This window comes from Coregonus clupeaformis, chromosome 29 (genome assembly GCF_020615455.1).
Source record: "Coregonus clupeaformis isolate EN_2021a chromosome 29, ASM2061545v1, whole genome shotgun sequence".
NCBI classification, from domain to species: domain Eukaryota; kingdom Metazoa; phylum Chordata; class Actinopteri; order Salmoniformes; family Salmonidae; genus Coregonus; species Coregonus clupeaformis.
This window is the reverse complement of record NC_059220.1, coordinates 63,122,085-63,144,428: the sequence shown is the minus strand read 5'-3', so window position 1 is coordinate 63,144,428 and position 22,344 is coordinate 63,122,085. Positions and strand designations below refer to the sequence as shown.

The 22,344-nt window shown below is 43.0% G+C and overlaps 1 protein-coding gene across 4 annotated transcripts in view; it reads left to right on the top strand.

Annotated features, from left to right (window-relative positions):
* The window catches only part of LOC121545211 (gamma-aminobutyric acid receptor subunit beta-3), a 52,600-nt gene extending 41,298 nt beyond the window's left edge, over window positions 1-11,302 (top strand). For 2 of the 4 annotated variants that reach the window (XM_041855685.2, XM_041855687.2), the window contains 3 exons: window positions 7,079-7,326; window positions 7,487-7,570; window positions 8,041-11,302. In XM_041855685.2, coding sequence (XP_041711619.1) covers window positions 7,079-7,326; window positions 7,487-7,570; window positions 8,041-8,397 — 689 coding nt within the window. In that variant the 3' untranslated portion in view covers window positions 8,398-11,302. The remainder of the gene's footprint in view (window positions 1-7,078; window positions 7,327-7,486; window positions 7,571-8,040) is intronic. The other 2 variants (XM_041855686.2, XM_041855688.2) reach the window with 1 other exon arrangement.
* The last annotated feature ends 11,042 nt before the right edge of the window (window positions 11,303-22,344 follow it).

The window sequence follows — 22,344 nt, the reverse complement described above, 5'->3', positions numbered from 1 at the left end:
ATAATGCCATTAGCAAGCAGAGTGCTACAGAATCTGAAGTCATTTGCACAATGCTTTAGTGGCTCCTTCATAATGATTATGCAGCAGAAATAGAGTAGGGAGGCTGTCTGTCTGAAACATACAATTAGAGAGACATTAAAGGGGCAGTCTGGGATTGGTGGATTTAATTTTTTTTATGTTTTATTAATTATATATACCCATTGATTCTTATAAATGCCTCATGAGCTTAGTTCAACTGTCGTACCCCATCATAGACCAACATATTAGCTTGTTTTACGCCATTGTTTGTAAACAATGTAATGGTAAACGTACACTGTAAAGCATGAAAACATGGTTGCAACTATCATTTTGGTATCATGTATGGTCAGTCCTTAGCACCAAAGTGACTTACAGTCATGCGTGCATACATTTTACGTATGGGTGGCCCCGGGAATTTAACCCACAACCCTGGCGGTGCAAGCGCCATGCTCTACCAACTGAGCCATATAGGATCACATAGGCTCTATACCACAGTAATTACCAGTAGAGTAACCCATATAGTTCATTGTTCAGTAGCAGACCAGTATGTTAGCAGATGTGGAGTACTTACCACTTGCTCACTTTTGGGAGGTACTATTTAAATGCATAATACCTACACACCTGTCACATTTTTCCTTTGAAAGTGGCTAGTGTAAGGTTCTGTATTTATTTTCATAGTCAACCTTGTGTTCTTGAACGTAGCCCTGTTTCTTTGTGGTCTTGAACGTAGCCCTGTCTTTCATTTTTGTTCATTGATTTCACCTGTGTTTGTTACTCACCTGGTCTCATCAGCTCCTTATTTAGTTCAGTTCATTCTGTTTGTGCCTTGTGAGGTATTGATCGTTTTGACTCTACTAAACCTTTTCCTAGCACGTTTGTGAGAACCAGTTATAGCCTTCAGTCCTAGTTTTTGATTCTCCTGCCTGTTTGCCTACCTGTGTATGACCATTGCCTGCCTGTGACCACAATTCCTGCCTTTTGCGAAGGTGAAATAAACACCTGCCGCGCTCTGCGCGTGAATCTACACCTTTTTCTCCCTGAGTATTCATTACAGAATACCTCACCAAAAAACGGAATGGATTCAGCGGAGCTACAGTGGCGCCTAACCCAGCAAGATAAATGTATGGAGGAAATCTGCCATCTTCTCCACCAGCCTATCCCTACTCCTCCGATGCCAGGTATCGTAACCCATAGCCCTCCTTCATTCATATCCATGCCTGGAAAATATGACGGTTCACCTGGGAAATGTCAGGGATTTCTGATGCAATGCAGCAAATACATTGAGCACAACCCCACTAACTTCGCCACCGACAAGTGCTGGGTGGATTTTGTTGTCTCTACTCACAGGCAAAGCCCTGGATTGGGCCACCGCCATATGGACTGCCAACAGCACAGAACTCGGATCCGAGACCCATTTCCACACCCTCTTCAAAGAGGTATTCGATCACTCTCCTTCCGGTCGTCCTATAGGAGACCTCCTCATAGAACTTCAACAAGGACGCAATTCAGCTGCCGAGTATGCCCTCGAGTTCCGCACCATGGCTGCAGGGAGTGGATGGAGTGAGGCTGCTTTACCTACCGTCTACCGAAGAGGGCTCAACAGGGAACTTCAGGTGAAGCTGGCCTGTAGAGGTGACCTTCAGGATTTAAATCAATACATTCGTATGTCCATCTCCATCGACCACCTCACCGCCGACCGTCGTAGAACTCTGCCACCCAGGAACCTGAAATCTTCTCTTTCCATGATTCCGTCATCCCGTCCGAGTCTTCCAGAGCCCATGTAGTTGGGCCATGCTCCTCTCCCGCGTATCGAACGTCAAAGGCGGTTCCAAGAAGGGCTCTGCCTATACTGTGGAGGGAAAGATCATCTACTCAGCCATTGCCCTGTTTGACCCCACGGAGAGATGAGAAGGGTCCCTCCGCTGCCATGCAGGTAGGCGTGTCCTTATTTCTAAATATCTCCCAGAAGCAATTCTCCATCCCAGTGTTGATAACCGCGAAGGGGGTTACTAAGTACGTAGAGGGCTTGATAGATTCGGGAGCAGCAGGTAATTTTATTGATCACCAGCTAGTACAAGAGCTTGACATTGATGTAACACCTGTCACCCCTCCCTTAAGAATTAACGCACTGGACGGGCAGCCATTGGGCACGGGCTTCATTACGCACCTGACACAGAGCGTCACCCTCCAGATTGGAGTCTTCCACACCGAAACCATTCAACTCATGGAACTCTCATCCCCCAAACAGCCACTCATCCTCGGACACCCCTGGCTTTGTCGTCACGACCCTGCCATCTCGTGGCGACAAGGTGAACTACTGTCCTTGTCTTCTACCTGCTTCACCAGTTGTATCAGCCTACCCTGCAGAGCCACCACCATTGAGGACTCTGCCTCTGCAGTGCCACCCACTATACCATCTGAATACGCCCAGTACAGCAATGTCTTCAGCAAAATCAAGGTCTCCACTCTGCCACCACATCGCACAGTGGACTGTGCTATTGACTTACTCCCTGGAGTGTCCCCACCAAAGGGCCGTGTTTACCCCCTATCTATCCCGGAAAATGAGGCAATGGAGAACTACATTGATGAAGCACTCGAAAACGGTTTCATTCGTCCTTCTTCTTCCCCGGCTGCATCCAGCTTCTTCTTCGTTGGAAAAAAGGACGGTGATCTCCGTCCATGTATTGATTACCGTTCACTGAATGATGTCACGGTCAAGAACCGTTTCCCTCTGATCCCAGCGACCCTTGAACAAGTGGGCCGCGCCAACATCTATACAAAACTCGACCTGCGAAGTGCATATAACCTTGTCCGTATGCGTGAAGGCGACGAATGGAAGACAGCCTTTATCACCGCACGAGGGCACTATGAATACCTGGTCATGTCCTACGGCCTTACTAACGCCCCCGCCGTCTTCCAATCCTTTATGAACTAGGTTTTCCAGGATATGATCAACCGCTTTCTCATCGTCTACTTTGATGACATCCTGATTTACTCCCACTCCCTGAAGAAACACATACAGCATGTACTAAAGGTTCTTCAACGGCTCCTTGACCATAACCTTTATATGAAGACTGAAAAGAGCACCTTCCATGTAACCTCAGTAAACTTCCTCGGGTTTCGTACTGACACCTGGAGGGGTCAGCATGGATGAGAACAAAGTCACCGCCGGCAGTAACTGGCCCAAACCCACCACCGTTAAGGAACTCCAAGGTTTATTGGGTTCTCCAACTTCTATCGCCGGTTCATTCGGAACTTCAGTTCTACTGCTGCTCCCCTCACTGCCCTTACCAGCCAAAAGACCCGGACCCTTCAATGGACTGATACTGCCCTGACTGCTTCCAACAACTTGAAATGACTCTTCACCTCAGCTCCTGTCCTTCGCCAACCTGATCCGACCCTTCCTTTCACCCTGGAGGTGGATGCCTCCGAAGTAGGAGTAGGAGTCATACTCTCTCAGCGGGTGGGAACACCTCCCAAATCACATCCCTTTGCCTTCTTCTCCAGGAAGTTATCAGCCGCTGAGAGGAATTACGATGTGGGGAACAGAGAACTCCTCACCATCAAGCTGGCCCTCGAGGAGTGGCGCCACTGGTTGGAGGGCGCACAACAGTCCCTTTCTTGTCCTAACAAATCATCGTAATCTGGAATATATCAGAGGGGCCAAGAGGTTAAACTCCAGACAAGGCCGCTGGGCTCTTTTCTTCACACGCTTCCATTTTCATATTACTTAAATCCCTGGAAAGAAAAACGTAAAAGCTGATGCTCTCTCCTCCCAGTTTGACCTTCCGACCAGTAACTCAGACCCTACACCCATACTTCCTTCCTCTTGCATTATGGGACCGGTACAGTGGGAGGTTCACTCTACTATACAAGAAGCCCTAACCTCAGACCCGGCTCCTCCTGAGACACCAGCTGGGAAGAGTTACGTACCAGCAGCTGTTAGACCCCAACTGATGCAATGGTGTTCCACGTCCTTGGGGTCAGGACATCCGGGCATTACACGAACCACCAAACTTCTAGCCCGTAAGTTCTGGTGTTCCTCACTGGCATCTGACGTAAGGGATTACGTACTAACCTGTCCAGTCTACGCCCAAACCAAAAGCCCTCGTCATCTCCCTTCCGGTAAGCTTCAACCTTTGCCAATCCCTCACAGACCCTGGTCCCACATAGCTGTTGACTTCATCACTGACCTTCCTGAATCCTCTGGTAACACCACCATCCTTGTCATAGTAGACCGTTTAAAAAAAAATGTGTTGTCTGGTTCCTCTTCCTCATTTACCTAACACCATGGAATTGGCTGAGTGTATGTTCCAGCAAGTGTTCCGTCTGTATGGGATTCCGGAGGACATCGTCTTTGACCGCGGGGCCTCAGTTTGTCTCCCGGGTGTGGCGAGCCTTCTGTGACCGACTGGGGGTCGCCCTCAGCCTCTCCTCCGGGTACCATCCCCAAACCAACGGGCAGACAGAACACCTGAACCAAGAAATAGGGAAGTACCTCCGCCAACAATGTTCTGCCTCTCCACACGACTGGAGTCAATATATGGCCTGGGCCGAATATGCTCAGAACTCACTCATGCATTCATCCCTTCGCCTTACTCTGTTTCAGTGTGTACTTGGTTACCAACCCCATGTTTCCCTGGGAGGCGGCGCCTGGTACTGTCCCAGCTGTCGACGACTGGTTTCGGCATAGTGAGCGGATATGGGAGAACGCTCACCGGCATCTGCAGGAAGCCTCTAATACCAAGAAACGCTTTGCCGACAGACGCCGCCAACCTACACCACTCTTTCACCCCGGACAGCGTATGTGGCTCTCTACCAGAGACATCCGGCTCCGCCTCCCCTGCAAAAAGTTTTGTCCTCGCTTCATTGGTCCCTTCAAGATAACCCATCGCATCAACCCTGTCATGTACCGCCTCCAGTTACCCCGTCAGTATAAAATCTCATTGTCCTTCCATGTGTCTCTGTTAAAACCGGTCACCTACAGTCCTCTTTATTCTCCAGTCTCAACCCGCAGTGCGCCCCCACCGTTGGACGTCGGAGGGGAACCTGCCTACGCCATTCAGGCCATCCTTGATTCCAAACGCCTGAGAGGTCGCATCCACTATCTAGTGGACTGGGAATTTTGGGCCTGAAGACCGGTCCTGGGTTCCTGACCAGGACATCCTCGACCCAGAGATGATTCAGGCATTCCACCGTAACCGTCCGGATCGTCCCACTCCCTGACCTCGGGGTCGACCCCCGAACAGACCCACTGGACATCAGCCTCGACGCAGAACGTCGGGTCAGTCCACGACCTTGTCGAACCAGCCTGCCGGACCTCGCCCACGAGGTAGGCGGCTGCCTCTGCTCCCCCGCCCGCCCGCTCCACCCTCCGGTGCCGTTGGGTCATCAGGAGCCTCCCTTTGGAGGGGGTACTGTAAGGCTCTGTATTTATTTTCTTAGTCAACCTTGTGTTCTTGAACGTAGCCCTGTTTCTTTGTGTTCTTGAACGTAGCCCTGTTTCTTTGTGTTTTTGAACGTAGCCCTGTCTTTCATTTTTGTTCATTGATTTCACCTGTTCTCATTATCTCCTTATTTAGTTCAGTTCATTCTGTTTGTGCCTTGTGAGGTATTGTTCATTTTGACTCTACTAAGCCTTTTCCTAGCTCGTTTGTGAGAACCAGTTATAGCCTTCAGTCCTAGTTTTTGATTCTCCTGCCTGTTTGCCTACCTGTGTATGACCATTGCCTGCCTGTGACCACAATTCCTGCCTTTTGCGAAGGTGAAATAAACAACTGCCGTGCTCTGTGTGTGAATCTACACCTTTTTCTCCCTGAGTATTAGAGAGAGAGAGAAAGAGAGAGAGAGAGAGACCATAAAAATATATTTATACCCAGAGAGTCCGGTCTCCTGATGAAAAAGGAGGGGGCGCCTACGGGCACATGGCCCTGTGATTAAATTGTCCGGTCGGCGGTGCAGTGAAGGACAGAGAGTAACAGAACCGCAGAGGGAACACCTATAAAGAACATGGCTGTCGTTAAGCAAAACCCCAGAGATCGCTGCAATCAATAAAAGCAAAAGGGGAGAATGCAGCTGTTCCTCAGAGAGAGAAAAACACACATGCACACACACACACACACACACACACACACATACACAGACACACACTGACACAGCAAACCGGTAATACTTAAGTCGAGCTGGCCCCTTTAATTTACCAATAAATCAAGGTAAGGGCCAGATTGATCCTACACTCTCACTACCTCCAATGTTACTTTATGACAGTACTAGCTACCGATACACACTGTTTATATTTCTTATAAAGGAAAAGATATGTTACTATTTTGCTGGATGTCAGTTTTCCTACATATGTCTTTCTGCATGGACAACAGATAAAGCATGTTCAAAGAAAGCATTGTTTCTATAAAGGGACCTTTCTTTAGGACATAATGTATAGGATACTTGACATGAGACATTCAATTCAACTCTTGCCACGGTTATAATATCACTCACAGCTGGAGGCTGAATGTACACAATTATTCAATGAGTTATTTGAGGCTGGTGGTGTCCAAGGGGAATGTAGAGGACTAACTTTTGAATTTCAATTAGGGGAGGTTATTAACTCAAATTTTGGCTCAGAGCACAACAAGACTAGCCCAGTCCCATTAATATACTGGAGCCAACTCTTCTACCATTGTCACACCATGCATGTTTTGGAGGAGGAGTTAATTGGCCAAATCACAAACAGATTGGAGCAGCAGGCTACAACGAGGCAATCCGAGGCAAAAATTATATCAAATAATATTCTGCTCTGTTCTGGGAAGGGAACATGATTACAAATCCTTTATAGACTGCAAATTGACCACAAGAAGCCCAAACAGACATAATGTTTGACTAAAACATAATCATTTCAAACCTTGCTTACATTTGTATATGATCAAATGTCTCTCCATTAAGTGTGGGAATACTTGGGAACAGATTTCTTAAATTAAAATCACTTGGAGCTGATTTCCTGATGTTTTTACAGTCTTTATGTCCAATAATAAAAAAAGACTGTCTCTTGTAACTTGTAATCCAGGGATCACCACTGTGCTCACCATGACCACCATCAACACCCATCTGAGAGAGACGCTCCCCAAGATCCCCTACGTCAAGGCCATCGACATGTACCTGATGGGCTGCTTCGTAATGGTCTTCCTGGCCCTGCTGGAGTACGCCTTCGTCAACTACATCTTCTTCGGCCGAGGACCACAGATGCAGAAGAAGCTGGCAGAGAAAGCCGAGAGGGCCAACAACGAGAGGGCAGCCAAATACGACACCAATAGGGTAAGTCTTCATGAAGATCTCTGTCGAGACACTCTAACTTCTTCAAAGTTTCTTGGGTTTCAGGTTAAGAAGTTATCGGCCGTTATATTTGCAGTCCGCACACTCATACGACGGCAGATCAGAAACTCTATAAATATGGTGTTGTGTTTCTTGTGGTTAGTCTCCTCAGGAAGGAGGTAAAACGTCATCTCTTAAGCTGACTAAGCAGCCTAATAGAGCAAAAACACTCCGTGTCTCACAGTCGGTGAGTCTTGACCAGCGGACACGTCTTTTTTTCACTATCTGTCTGACTTGTAGACTTGTAGTCACCATTGACTGACATTACATGTTTGTTTTTTTCATGTCCGCATGAGAACTTAGTGAGCAGTCTGTACGTGTTGCTTGTTACCCAAGTTGTCATCGTCCTTTGTTCAACTTCTGGTTTGACATTTGCACGTCCAATGCAAGTATGCAAGCCCACCAATGTCTGTGTTCCATAGTGGTGCTACAAAACAGATATTGTGCTGTGTAATCCATTCAAACGTTCATTCAAAGTGCCTTGTTCTCATTCCTGCATAGTCTCGTATCTTGATTCTCCAATGTATGTCATTGGTCTAAATGGGTCTATAATGGACATAGTTCCGGTTCTCATCTCACCCATGAACCTGTCCAGAGCAGGACCATCATGTTGTTGTAGCTCCAGATCATACGTAAATCCTCTACTTCTATCTCCAGGCGGAGTCCCACGGTAACATCCTGCTGACCACCCTGGAGATCCACAACGAGGTGGCAGGAAATGAGGTCACCACCAGCCTGGCGGACAGCAGGAACTCCTCCGTCCTGGGATTTGACAACACCAGCACAGGTACCGGCGTCCAGTGCAGGAAGGCGAGTCGGGCCTCGGGTCCTCGCCACAGCCTCGACAGGCACGCCCAGCTCAAGAGGCACAAACTGCGGCGGCGCTCGTCGCAGCTCAAAATCAAAATCCCTGATTTGACGGACGTAAACGCCATCGACAGGTGGTCGCGGATTATCTTCCCCTCTGTTTTCTCCCTCTTCAATTTAATCTACTGGATGTACTATGTCAACTGATTGACTGATTTTAGGGTTAGGTGGTGTTATGATTCTTTTTTTCTCCTTTGTCATTGTTGTTTCTTTTTTACGTGACAGGAAATGTTTTGCTATCGAAAAACAAAGGACTGCCTCTATATAACACGGACAAAATGCTTTGACTTCTTTGTTAAAGATTTTATATTTGCAGTCATACTCAAATTGTGGATTGTGGTGGATTGCTACAGAACTATGTACAGAACTACGTAGGCAAATACACACACTGTAGGACTGGGACAATATACTTCCCAGTCTTTTTGCCCTCTCTGCAGTTTGATAATGGAGATCTTTATATCCAATTCAATATGTGCAATTTGCAAAAAATAAAAGGTAACCCTTACATAGGTTTTTTCAAACAAACCCAAATAAAATACAAATGTTATGTAATGTATAATGCATATACACAATGAATTGTAATGTATAATTATGAGAATTTCATAATTTAATATTATTTGTCATGAATGTGGATCAATGCAAAAAACAAATACTCATGTTTTGTGATGCTTGCCATCTTTATCACGGATATATTTTTTGTCTTGGTCAGATAATATTTTTCAGGTTCACATACAGTATTTGCAGATTTTACAGTGAAGTGGTCCTGTTTATGTATGTCTATGTACAGTGTATTATTAGTATTAGTATTAGTATTAGTAGTAGTAGTAGTAGTATTATCATGATCATTATTATCTTTATTATTACATACTGAACTATACCATTTTAACATGGGTGCAAATTAAGTGCAAATTAATGTCTACTGTTGAGGGTTGTAATATCTCAGGTTCTGGATTTTGCTAATTGGCATCCATTACTTCTTCAAAATCCTGTCAAACAATTGAATTTGGAATATTGATTGGTAATCTAGACATACCCACCGCTGCACTCAATGAATCTGTCATGGTTCACATCTTTTCTACCTGATATTGTGACAGCATGACAGGATTACACTCAGTAAATTGACGGCATTCCTTTAAATCAGCTCCATCTTTGATAGCTGTTGAACTCTCCTGCCAACGGCCTCGTGCTATCTACTGTATAACATGTCTTTGTGAAATATTCTGATATTTTTGTAAGGTGTAACGTTGACTATAACTACAGTATATTAACTCCCTCTCTTGTGCACTAGCATTGTAGAAAATAGATTCCCTCTGTTCACAACATTCCATGGCAGGGTTGCGGGCTTGTTTGGTTTTTAGTCTTTGACTGATCTTTACTGCTGAAATGACCTCCAACTGTAAATATAATGTATATAACAGATTTGATGTGTGATCATTTTTATTTGGGGTTGTCTAATTAGTTGTCTGTTTTATAAGACAATGTGAAATACAGATTTCTGTCCTCTTTAAATGCTTGAAAATCTATTGAATGAACATATGGGGTTGATTATATTTTTTTGATTCCTTTCTTCAGATTTATAAGCAATGAATGCCATGAGAGACTATCTATCAAATGCACAGACAATATAAATAATACAACGAAATGCATCATAAATCAAGGGTATTGCGAACCACTGATACCAGTATATCATCCATTTCTATATTTCTATAATCTATTCTGCACAGTTATCATAGAAGCAAATAAGATGTATTAGTCTCTCAGTATACAACTGATGCATGAATGCTGTTCTACAGGGCAAGGACAACGAGCCATAATCATTAGATTGTAACAAAACATCTAACACATCAAATTAGGAAATGCAATCAACGGCATGGAAGTAGCTAACATTTATTTGGTGAAACATTGCCATTGTTCATATCATGCTGCTCTGGGTGAGAGAACATGCCAAGATGGCACTGTCTCTTGTTTCTCTATGCATGTTATATTGCATGAGTAGTGGCGATAAATAATAACTCTAACCCTATCATCTTAGACCTGTATCGCACATTACAAGTACAGTTAAAGAGATTGTGATAAGCTGCCATTCTCTGGTTGGTTATAGAGCAACCAATCATATCCTGGGGTCAATGACTAGGATTCACAACGACAGTCTTCAAATATGCATAACACATATATATATGCGTAAAGGATAAACCGTGCGCCCATGTATTGTACCATTACCAACTTGCAGCCAATTGCTTATAATTTAGTAGTGACGTATCTCTGGTATGTAAATATGCTTTGCTACTTGATCATTAAGCTTGTTGTGTGTTTTGGGTATGAGTGATAGGATGGTAGAGTGTGTGTGGTTACATATGCTGGCCTTTAACAGTTACAGACCCTGGGGTTTTCCTCCCCTTCTCTACTGTGTAGATGAGGCAGTGCTGGCTTGGTCTTGGTGTAAGATGAATAATATCTCTTGGTCTTGGTGTAAGATGAGTAATCTTTCCCGAGACGTAAAGACTTGAGTTAGCCCTTCAGAGCTAATGCCTAGTCTTTAGCTCAGAGGGCTAACACAGTATTGTGGCATGCAGCAGACCTGGGTTTGAATCCCGGTCAGTCACATTGGCATATTCAATCTTACACTGTTTCATGCATTAAGTGCACTCATCATTGCTGGCTTCTAATGTTGTCTGGCCCATTATGGAATGTCAACATGTTCTGTACTGCCATAAATGTATTTAGATATAGATATCTGTGTTTATATTTTTCTCCCTTATTTCTTTAGGTTATAATGTTACTCTATTAATGAAACAATATCAATTGTATAACAGTAATATCTGTTTTTTCATCCATTCAAATCCATGTTTTCTGCAACATATCTGTTATATGCTATAGCAACAGGATGAACAATGGACAGACTTCAAAGACAACATTTCTTGTTCCTAATGCATTTCTGTTGAATGATTGAGTCTAGACAAAGCTCACTAACTTATGATTTATATGTCAGGTGAGAATAAACAAATGATTATCAGTATTCCTGGATTGTGATTAAACTGTATTTATCAATGAATATGTGTGTGTTGGATGTTCTGATACGCCTTCGGTGACTTTAAATACACAAAATAGGTGTTCATAGCCGTATACACAGTGCCTTCGGAAAGTATTCAGACCACTTTACTTTTTCCAGATTTTGTTACGTTACAAAATTGTTACGTTAAAAACATTAAATATCGCATTTACATAAGTATTCAGACCCTTTACTCAGTACTTTGTTGAAGCAACTTTGGCAGTGACTACAGCTTCGAGTCTTACATTTACATTTTAGTCATTTAGCAGACGCTCTTATCCAGAGCGACTTACAGGAGCAATTAGGGTTAAGTGCCTTGCTTAAGGGCACATCGACAGATTTTTCACCTAGTCGGCTCGGGGATTAGAACCAGCGACCTTTCGGTTACTGACACAACGCTCTTACCCACTAAGCTACCTGCCGTCTTCTTGGGTATGACGCTACAAGCTTGGCACACCTGTATTTGGGGAGTTTCTCCCATTCTTCTCTGCAGATCCTCTCAAGCTCTGTCAGGTTGGATGGGGAGCATTGCTGCACACCTATTTTCAAGTCTCTCCAGAGATGTTCAATCGGGTTCAAGTCCAGGCTCTGGCTGGGCCACTCAAGGACATTCAGAGACTTGTCCCGAAGCCACTGCTGCGTTGTCTTGGCTGTGTGCTTAGGGTCATTGTCCTGTTGGAAGGTGAACCTTCACCCGAGTCTGAGGTCCTGAGTGCTCTGGAGCAGGTTTTCATCAAGGATCTCTCTGTACGTTGCTCCGTTCATCTTTCCCTCGATCCTGACTAGTCTCCCTGCCGCTGAAAAACAGCATGATGCTGCCACCACCATGCTTCACCATGGGGATGGTGCCAGGTTTCCTCCAGATGTGACGCTTGGCATTCAGGTCAAATAGTTAAATCTTGGTTTCATCAGACCAGAGAATCTTGTTATGTGGCTTTTGGCAAACTCCAAGTGGGCTGTCATCTGCCTTTTACTGAGGACTGGCTTCCGTCTGGCCACTCTACCATAAAGGTCTGATTGGTGGAGTGCTGCAGAGATGGTTTAAAAAAAATCAATTTTAGAATAAGGCTGTAACGTAAAATGTTTTATACTTTCCAAAGGCACTGTAACTGCATTTTAACTCTCACAGTGTACATATTAACTCTCAAGGCAGTGTGGTTTTTTAACACTCAAAAGGGTTAATTTAACACTAGATTGGTGGGACTCGTGTACACTGAAAGTGTTACATTTAACACTGTCCCAGTTTAATTTGCTGTGTACAATTATGACCTTCGACAGCAATCATGTACTGTAGGTCTGTGCCTCCTACAAATTGGTATTCATACTGTAGTGCACGTCCAAAAAAAAAAAAAATGCTTCACATTCTGCCTCTCCCACTTCCAGACATCCAGCTTGATTAAAGCAAAGGCCCTGGGCCATGACCTACAGTATAAGTTGTCCATTACTCTGAAGTTGGACCTGCCAGACGTACTATAATTTTATCAAAGTAAGGAACCATCCACGCTATAGGTCAGCCTGCCTGGGGGAAAGCCTTATGCAGCGGCACAGAACCAACAACACACTTAACTCGTATGGCCACGAGGGATTAGACTAGCCATAAAGTGCCCCAAAATCAACAACCCATTGCACAACACAACCCTTTCCCTTCAAAGTCATAGTAAGTATGGCATCAATGAATCATAGAGTATTTGACTCCACCTCCTGAATTGATCATACCATACTGTTACTAGTAAGGCCAATAGGGTTTTGTATGCCGAAGTGCAGCCTACTCATTGTGGTTTTCGCCAACAAAACAATACATCTAAGGAGACATTGAGATGTATCCAATAAAAATCACTCATACAATGTAGGCAATATAACACGATGGAGTCATAACTGTTATGACTCTGATTATTACCAGTACCCTTATGGGGCAAGTGTTGTGATTGTGGGGGTTGCCATAGAGTAGTCATATGTTGTGCAGGAGGTGTGGTTGATAAATTGGTTGTAATAACATGCTGAGGGAAAATGATTCTGTATTTCCTGGAGGGGATCTCAACCCAGCATTAGAGTGTACAGCTGTCAGAAAGGTGATATTCAGGCTTTGACTAACCAATAGGCACCATTGGGAACTAATTCCAACTTTTCCTACTTTTATTACACCAATGACCAACCTCATTTGATCCGTTACTATTAGGATTCTACAGATATTAATGCACTAATCCCATGACAAAATACAGCCAATCACAAGCACTCTACGTTGTGATTCAACTTGACATAGTAAAGGTATATAATACCTCATACGCAGTAGTTTCAAGAGTTAATCATATACAGTATGCAATATTTATCCACCCTAAGGTACAGTGAGTTTCTGCGACTACATATAGACTGTGGAAATGAATTTCTTCGCAGTCTACCAGTTCTCGCAGGTAAGAACCAGTAGTGCATATGAATAATTACATGGGAAACTGCTGCGGTAGGCAGTTCAATCCCCAGGCTTCAATAGAACCCTTGGGTTGCTCATGATAGATTTGTATACTTTCTTACTTAAAACTTCATAATGGGATCCATGGATCTCGATCCCAAAGTTCGCATTACGTAACATACCATTATTATTATCATCTAGAAATAACAGGATTCAGCACTTTCAGCAGGCAGAGGTATGGTAATTTGCCCACACAGTTTGTTTCATGAAATAATGATCAACACATCCAACCCTGGATGATAATCCTGTATTGTTGAAATAAGGCATACTTTCTTTGAGTCACCCACAGTTAGTGTAGGATACGGCTACTTCGTTTAATTTCCACCTTATCCCCATACAGTACAATCTCTTCTTCTCCCTTATTTTCCCTTCTCTTCTCTCCAACTTCCATGCTAAAGAAAAGGGTGTTCCCACTTGAGAACACTAATCATTTCTGCCAATCTGAGCTGCCTTCAACATTTTAATTCCAGATCTTTTTCTTGGAATTCACCTCTCGTTGACCTTGTGATACCACCTCAATACTTCTTTGCAAATCACCTCGCCAACACAAGAAGAGCCAACCCAAATTCCATTACCAGCTGGGTTGTTGTTTCCAAAGCCTGCAAAATGAACTGAACTCAATTTTGGACATGTCTTTGGGGCTTGAGGAAATAGTGCAATTCTCTGTAACAGTATCCCTTGCAAGACGTTGAAATGACTCCTCCATTTCCTTTGCTAAATAATCGTAGGTACAGTACAAAAAGTGACATTCTTGTCTGTTTCTTTCCAAGTCGTAAACCATAGAATGGTCCTATGTTTGTGTACAGGCAGCTTACTTTTACTGACCGTTCACAGCCTTTCCTCTTGACCAGAACACCCTGGACTAATCCATTGATCTGCTAGATTGACAATGCCTGCTTTATACTGCATTCTGTTATCTAATTCACAATCTCACACCAAAGTTTACCTGGCCCTTCATCAATCAATGTGACAATATCCAAGTGCATCAAACACAGATATGTGTGAATGCAAGAAGAGTCAAGCCAGTAGCTTGCAGGGCACCAGATAACAGCAAAGCTGTTTTGAACCACAGGGATCACTATCCAATAAAGCTTGCCACGAATTAGAACACAAATTACAACGTCTACGCTTCATCTATGCAGTTGTTAAATGCAGGGTTGCCTCTGAACTTGGCAAGAGATTGTTCTATCGTGAGGTGTTTGAGATGTTGTTTGTCATGCTGTCAACCTGTTTCTTGCAGATTTACGGTTTAGGGTTTCCTATATTCACTGTTGGAAGTGATGGCTCAGGTATGTCACCGGTTATGACCTCCATATGGTCAATATTTGTTGTTGTGTCTGAAATAGCAGTCTTGTCGTGACATGTCACAACTAATCACAACATTACAGTTTCCTTGAATCTAGGGTCCTTTCTAGTTTGTTCATTTTTATAGGCACAAGGGGGTATTTGGAGGGATGACAGACATATTGTGACAGATGGCTGAAATGTTTGGCCTCGGAAAGTCACAGAAACCACTCTAGAGGTCAGTAGACCCCATGCTGTGGAAGAAAAATATCTACTTCTGAATCTACCCCAAAGTTTGGCCTTCACCATTATCTCCTTGAAAAAGAGACCCAATTCCAAATCCTACCTTTAGTCTTATGTTTATAGTAAACAAGACCCCATGGATCAAAAAATGAATTGTGTAAAGCATTTAACATCAAAACCATTGTCTCACATCGCGACGGCCATCTGCATGACTCTTGCGCTAACACCGGACTGTCGAACAAATAGAATACACCAGAGACACATCTAATTTTTTGTTCTACATCATAGCTTGAAAGAGATGGCATAGAACAAGCTGCACCAATTAAACCAAATTGGTAAGAGTGCATTCATATTGCTGTTGTATATTTTGGTACCTTGATGTTACCTGTGCATGTTTTAGTACCCGAAAGAGCCTCATACAGCTCATAGGCTTTATTCTGATAGGTTTTCATTCAAATAAGCCTTCTTTTATTTGACTTCTTTGATTCTCCCATTTAATTTGATTTGGGGGTGTTTCTGTTTTGCGGGACGCCAATACAGATATTATAACACGCAATTCTGAATTTGGCAGTCTCTTGTTACAGGAGGGGGTCGCAGTTCCGGAGTGGCCCACTAGGTGTCATCCTCTGACAACCTTAGGCACCTCCTCACTCACAGTCTGGACTAATCATTATCCTATTGGTGTCACCTGTGTCTACCTGTTCACCTGTGGATTTATGCCCTCACTTCCCTGTGTTCCCTTACTCTGCTCTGACCCCACAAGTCCTGCTCATAGTCCCAAAATCCACAGGAAAACAGAAATGCTAACTCCAGCCAGTGAAATTGAGATTTAGTTCTACAGAGAACCACTCTGAATAAATTCTTTCTGATGTTTTCCTCTTTCTCTTTTTTTCCAGGCCTCCTGACACACTTTCTGTTCATTCATCATCAGCATAGTGAGTGAGAGGGAGGAGGGATGGTTCTGCATCAAAAGACTGTCTCTGTGACTGGGGGAATACACCCCTCTCTTCAGTGTGTGTTTGATGATGCCTTTCTGTTTTAAGAACTCAATGACACACTTCAGCTGGGTATTAGCCTACTTACTCATCTCTCCTGTGTTGTCTTCTATTCAGACCTGGATTCAAATAATATTCGATTTTTTTCAAATACTTGCAGTGCTTGCTTTAGTCAGCCTGGAGTGCCAGATGGGCGGGGTTAGCACTTTTGCAACTATTCTATTGGTTCCACTGCACCAGGCAAACTCAATGAAGACCATATTAGTGGAAGTATTTGAACCCAGGTCTGGTTCTCTTTGACATACAGACAAGTTGCTGGATTTTTCCTCTAATACTGTACATTACCTAGTGTATCAGAAGTGATGCCCTAGTTAATGCCTTGTATCAGTTGTATACTTCAATATAATTGGACAACTTTTAAGGTTGACTTTAAACTTCAAAAGATGCTACCTTAACGGTACGCCTCCTTTGCGAAATAACATCCTCTTATATAAGATCATCTTGACGAGGGACCGTAACGAAGCCTGAAGCTACCCAATGGAGTATAGCTTACTGATCTAACTTAAAAGGGTAGTCCCCTGAGATACCACAGCAACGGAAACCAGTGAAAATTGTTAGTAGAAGTGATACATTATTTAAGTTTGATGCCAATATTATAGGCTTGTCTTTGTCACAGGGGGCAGGCTCTGTGGATTTGGAGAGGAGGAGAGTGTTGTCCAATGTTTTCAAATGATACCTACTCAATACATTATTTTTGTGACAGTGAGAGGAGAAGACTTGTTGGTTGTGGAGGTTGTGTGTTTGGATACAGAGTGTCGTGTGAGGCTTGGCCACAACTGCCCCTGACTGATTAAAGGTAGAGCAATGTGTCTCTGGGCCTGAATGTATAATCAAAATAATGACTTACTCTTTAGCAATACAATGCTGGCTTATTGAAGAATCCATTCCACACTGAAAAAACAACCAAAGAGTGGACCTTTACTGAATTACACAGTATGGTTTGGCTGTCTTAATTTTAATGGGAAGAGGATGCATTAGTAGTTAAAGCTGCACTATGCAGAAATCACTCCGCCATTTCCTGGTTGCTAAAATTCTAATAGTTCCCCTAATTTCAGTTTATGTGACAAAACAAACAAGTATAGTGTAGAGAATCATTCTATCATCAAAACCGCTGTGAAATATATTTTCCATAACCAAAAATATTGTATTTTCAGCTGTTTGAAGCTGGTGTACAAAACTGAAAGTAAAAGACACAAAAACGAAATTTAAGAACAGGAAGCAAAGAAATAGCGCACATATAGCACTTCTTAGACTTGCTTTCAATGAGAATGACAGATCTATAACTAACATTTCTATGTGAATTTGGTAGGGTCGCCCAAAAAGTTACATATTGCAGCTTTAAATGACTGTGGTTTCCGCGTTACCTCCTGTTTCTGCATTTGTCTCACAAACTTCAATTGGGTAACACCAAGGTTGCCATATTACCGTCACTATCGTTGATATACTGCCTTCTCTCAACTGATGTAGATGATAAATCCATTGTACTGCCCAGTAAGGATATACGATTAAAAACATGCTCCTGAACTTTGGCGACTACTAAGTCTTTTTTAAATCTCCCGCTTTGGGCTGGATGTGTCAGTGTGTAGTTCATACATGGATAATCTATGAGCAGAATTACTGTCTTACCTCAATTAGCCACAAAATCCCTAGTTTGAAAGCCACTGTTTTTCTGAAAGCTGTGCTGCACCATTTCCCCTACATTTTCCCCCACGTGGGTCAGCACCCTAGTAATTTGAATTCAACAAATGAGCTTAAGCCCCTCGCCATGTGAGTGACAGCTAGCAAGAGGCACATGATGCACACACAACAGTGCGAGAGAGCGAGAGAGCAATGACGTGGTGCTCGTCTGCACATATGTGACGTAGTGCGCAATTTATTTTGGCTCATGAGTGCTACTTTCAGAACTACTGGCTAAAAAGTAAACTAAAGTACCGTGACATTTATTTAGTTCCTTTTTCACTCAGTGTAAGACCATTTCTTGTAAGAGGTCATTTTAGGATAGGGCCTACTATATGATATTGTAAAGGTCAGGGCTTTGTGATGGCCACTCCAATACCTTGACTTTGTTGTCCTTAAGCCATTTTGACACAACTTTGGAAGTATGCTTGGGGTCATTGTCCATTTGGAAGACCCATTTGCGACCAAGCTTTAACTTCCTGACTGATGTCTTGAGATGTTGCTTCAATATATCCACATAATTTTCCTTCCTCATGATGCCATCTATTTTGTGAAGTGCACCAGTCCCTCCTGCAGCAAAGCACCCCCACAGCATGATGCTGCCACCCCCGTGCTTCACGGTTGGGATGGTGTTCTTCGGCTTGCAAGCAACCCCCTTTTTCCTCCAAACATAACTATGGTCATTATGGCCAAACAGTTCTACTTTTGTTTCATCAGACCAGAGGACATTTCTCCATAAAGTACGATCTTTGTCCCCATGTGCAGTTGCAAACCGTAGTCTGGCTTTTTTATGGCGGTTTTGGAGCAGTGGCTTCTTCCTTGCTGAGCGGCCTTTCAGGTAATGTCGATATAGGACTCCTTTTACTGTGGATATAGATACTTTTGTACCTGTTTCCTCCAGCATCTTCACAAGGTCCTTTGTTGTTGTTGTTCTGGGATTGTTTTGCACTTTTCGCACCAAAGTACGTTAATCTCTAGGAGACAGAACGCGTCTCCTTCCTGAGCGGTATGACGGCTGCGTGGTCCCATGGTGTTTATACTTCCGTACTATTGTTTGTACAGATGAACGTGGTACCTTCAGGCATTTGGAAATTGCTCCCAAGGATGAACCAGACTTGTGGAGGTCTACAATTCTTTTTCTGAGGTCTTGGCTGATTTCTTTTGATTTTCCCATAATGTCAAGCAAAGAGGCACTGAGTTTGAAGGTAGGCCTTGAAATACATCCACAGGTACACCTCCAGTTGACTCAAATGATATGTCAATTAGCCTATCAGAAGCTTCTAAAGCCATGACATCATTTTCTGGAATTTTCCAAGCTGTTTAAAGGCACAGTGAACTTAGTGTATGTAAACTTCTGACCCACTGGAATTGTGATACAGTGAATTATAAGTTAAATAATCTGTCTGTAAACAATTGTTGGAAAAATTACTTGTGTCATGCACAAAGTAGATGCCCTAACCGTCTTGCCAAAACTATAGTTTGTTAACAAGACATTTGTGGAGTGGTTGAAAAACGAGTTTTAATGACACCAACCTAAGTGTATGTAAACTTCCAACTTCAACTGTAGACTAGTGTGTGCCTTTCCTAATCATGTCCAATCAATTGAATTTACCACAGGTCGACTCCAATCAAGTTGTATAAACATCTCAAGGATGATCAATTGAACCAGGATGCACCAGAGCTCAATTTCGAGTCTCATAGCAAAGGGTCTGAATACTTATGTAAATAAGGTATTTCCGTTTTTATTTTTCATTAATTTGCAAAAATATCAAAACACCTGTTTTCACTTTGTCATTATGGGGTATTGTGTGTCGATTGATAAAGAAAATAATGAATTTAATCAATTTTATAATAAGGCTGTAACGTGACAAAATGTGGAAAAAACGGATCGTGTCTGAATACTTTCCGAATGCATTAAAAAAGCCATCAAAGACATCGGCAGAAATTATGATGTGACCTTTATAAGTATCATATAGTAGGCCCTATCCTAAAATGACCTCTTACAAGAAATGGTCTTACACTGAGTGAAAAAATAATTAAATAAATGTCACAGTACTTTAGTTTACTTTTTAGCCAGTATTTCTGAAAGTAGCACTCACGAGCCAAAATAAATTGCGCACTACATCACATATGTGCAGACGTGCACCACGTCATTGCTCTCTCGCTCTCTCGCACTGCTGTGTGTGCATCATGTGCCTCTTGCTAGCTGTCACTCACATGGCGAGGGGCTTAAGCTCATTTGTTGAATTCAAATTACTAGGGGGCTGACCCACGTGGGGGAAAATGTAGGGGAAATGGTGCAGCACAGCTTTCAGAAAAACAGAAATTCCCTGTCTTAGGTCATACACTTTATTTTAAGATTGTGATATGTCAGAATAATAGTAGAGAGAATGATTTATTTCCGCTACTAATTGAGTGTATGTAAACTTCTGACCCACTGGGAATGTGATGAAATAAATAAAATAATTCATTCTCTCTACTATTATTCTGACATATCACAATCTTAAAATAAAGTGGTGATCCTAACTGATCTAAGACAGGGAATTTTTACTAGGATGAAATGTCAGGAATTGTGAAAAACTGAGTTTAAATGTATTTGGCTAAGGTGTATGTAAACTTCCAACTTCAACTGTATATAAGGTCCCACAGTTGACAGTGCATGTAAGAGCAAAAACCAAGCCATGAGGTGAAAATAATTGTCAATAGAGCTCCAAGACAAGATTGTGTCGTGGCACAGATCTGGGGAAGGGTACCAAAAAATGTCTGCAGCATTGAAGGTCCCCAAGGACACAGTGGCCTCCATCATTCTTAAATGGAAGAAGATTGGAACCATCAAGACTCTTCCTAGAGCTGGCCGCCGGCCAAACTGAGCAATCACGGGAGAACGGCCTTGGTCAGGGTGGTGACCAAGAACCCAATGGTCATTCTGACAGAGCTCCGGAGTTCCTCTGTGGAGATGGGAGAACCTTCCAGAAGGACAACCATCTCTGCAGCACTCCACCAATCAGGCCTTTATGGTAGAGTGGCCAGACGAAAGCCACTCCTCAGTAAAAGGCACATGACAGCCTGCTTGGAGTTTGCCAAAAGGCACCTAAAGGTCTCTCAGACCATAAAAAACAAGATTCTCTGGTCGGATGAAACCAAGATTGAACTCTTTGGCCTGAATGCCAAGTGTCACGTCTGGAAGCAGCAACATGCTGTGGGGATGTTTTTAACCAGCAGGGACTGGGAGACTAGTTTGAATGAGGGAAAGATAAACGGAGCTAAGTACAGAGAGATCCTTGATGAAAACCTTCTCCAGAGTTCTCAGGACCTCAGACTGGGGCAGAGCCCGGACTTGAACCCGATCGATCATCTCTGGAGAGACCTGAAAACAGCTGTGCAAGGACGCTCCACCATCCAACCTGACAGAGCTTGAGCGGATCTGCAGAGCAAAATGAGAGAAACTCCCCAAATACAGGTGTGCCAAGCTTGTAGCGTCATACTCAAGAAGACTTGAGGCTGTAATCGCTGCCAAAGGTGCTTCAACAAAGTACTGAGTAAAGGGTCTGAATACTTATGTAAATGTAATATTTCAGTATTTTTTGTTTTTATACATTTGCAAACTTTTCTAAAAACCTGTTTTTGCTTTGTCATTATGGGGTAAACAATTTCATCAATTTTAGAATAAGGCTGTAACGTAACAAAATGTGGAAAAAGTCAAGGGGTCTGAACACTTACCAAATGCACTGTATGCTAAAAGAGACAGCAGGTGTGTTTACAGACATAATTCAAAGGAAAAGTAACTTAAGGTCACTTGAAGTCAACTGAACCCATGAGGATAGTTTGTAATTTAGTTGCTGCCAATCAAGAGTGAATGGAGGAGCTTGACACACAACGGAAAATGGATAATTCATCAAATTTCTAGACAAGAAAACAATGATCTGTGTCAGTTTACCCTGTCATTTCTTTAGGCCTTGATACATGCCTTTTCAGTATCCAGTACGGTTTCTAGGACAGATTTCTCAGAGATTACGCTCAACATTAACCTTGAACCACCAGGCCTTTCTTCCTTGAAAGCATACATATTTCTCCACCAGCTCCATTCAAAATCGTTCATTCTCCTGTGAGTCTTTAAACAGCATTACGGCAGATTGATCTGTGACTTCGCCTGGATCAGCATGTTTGCACCGAGCAGCACTCAGAGTGAACAATGTAGCAGGCTTCCATTTGTTTTCCCCGTGACAGAAGCAATATCTATCCTGTAGACTCATTAGAAGACAGGGACCAGATTGAGTAGCAGCTGGGCTCAGGGGAGAAGAAGAGTGGAGGAGAGGGATTGG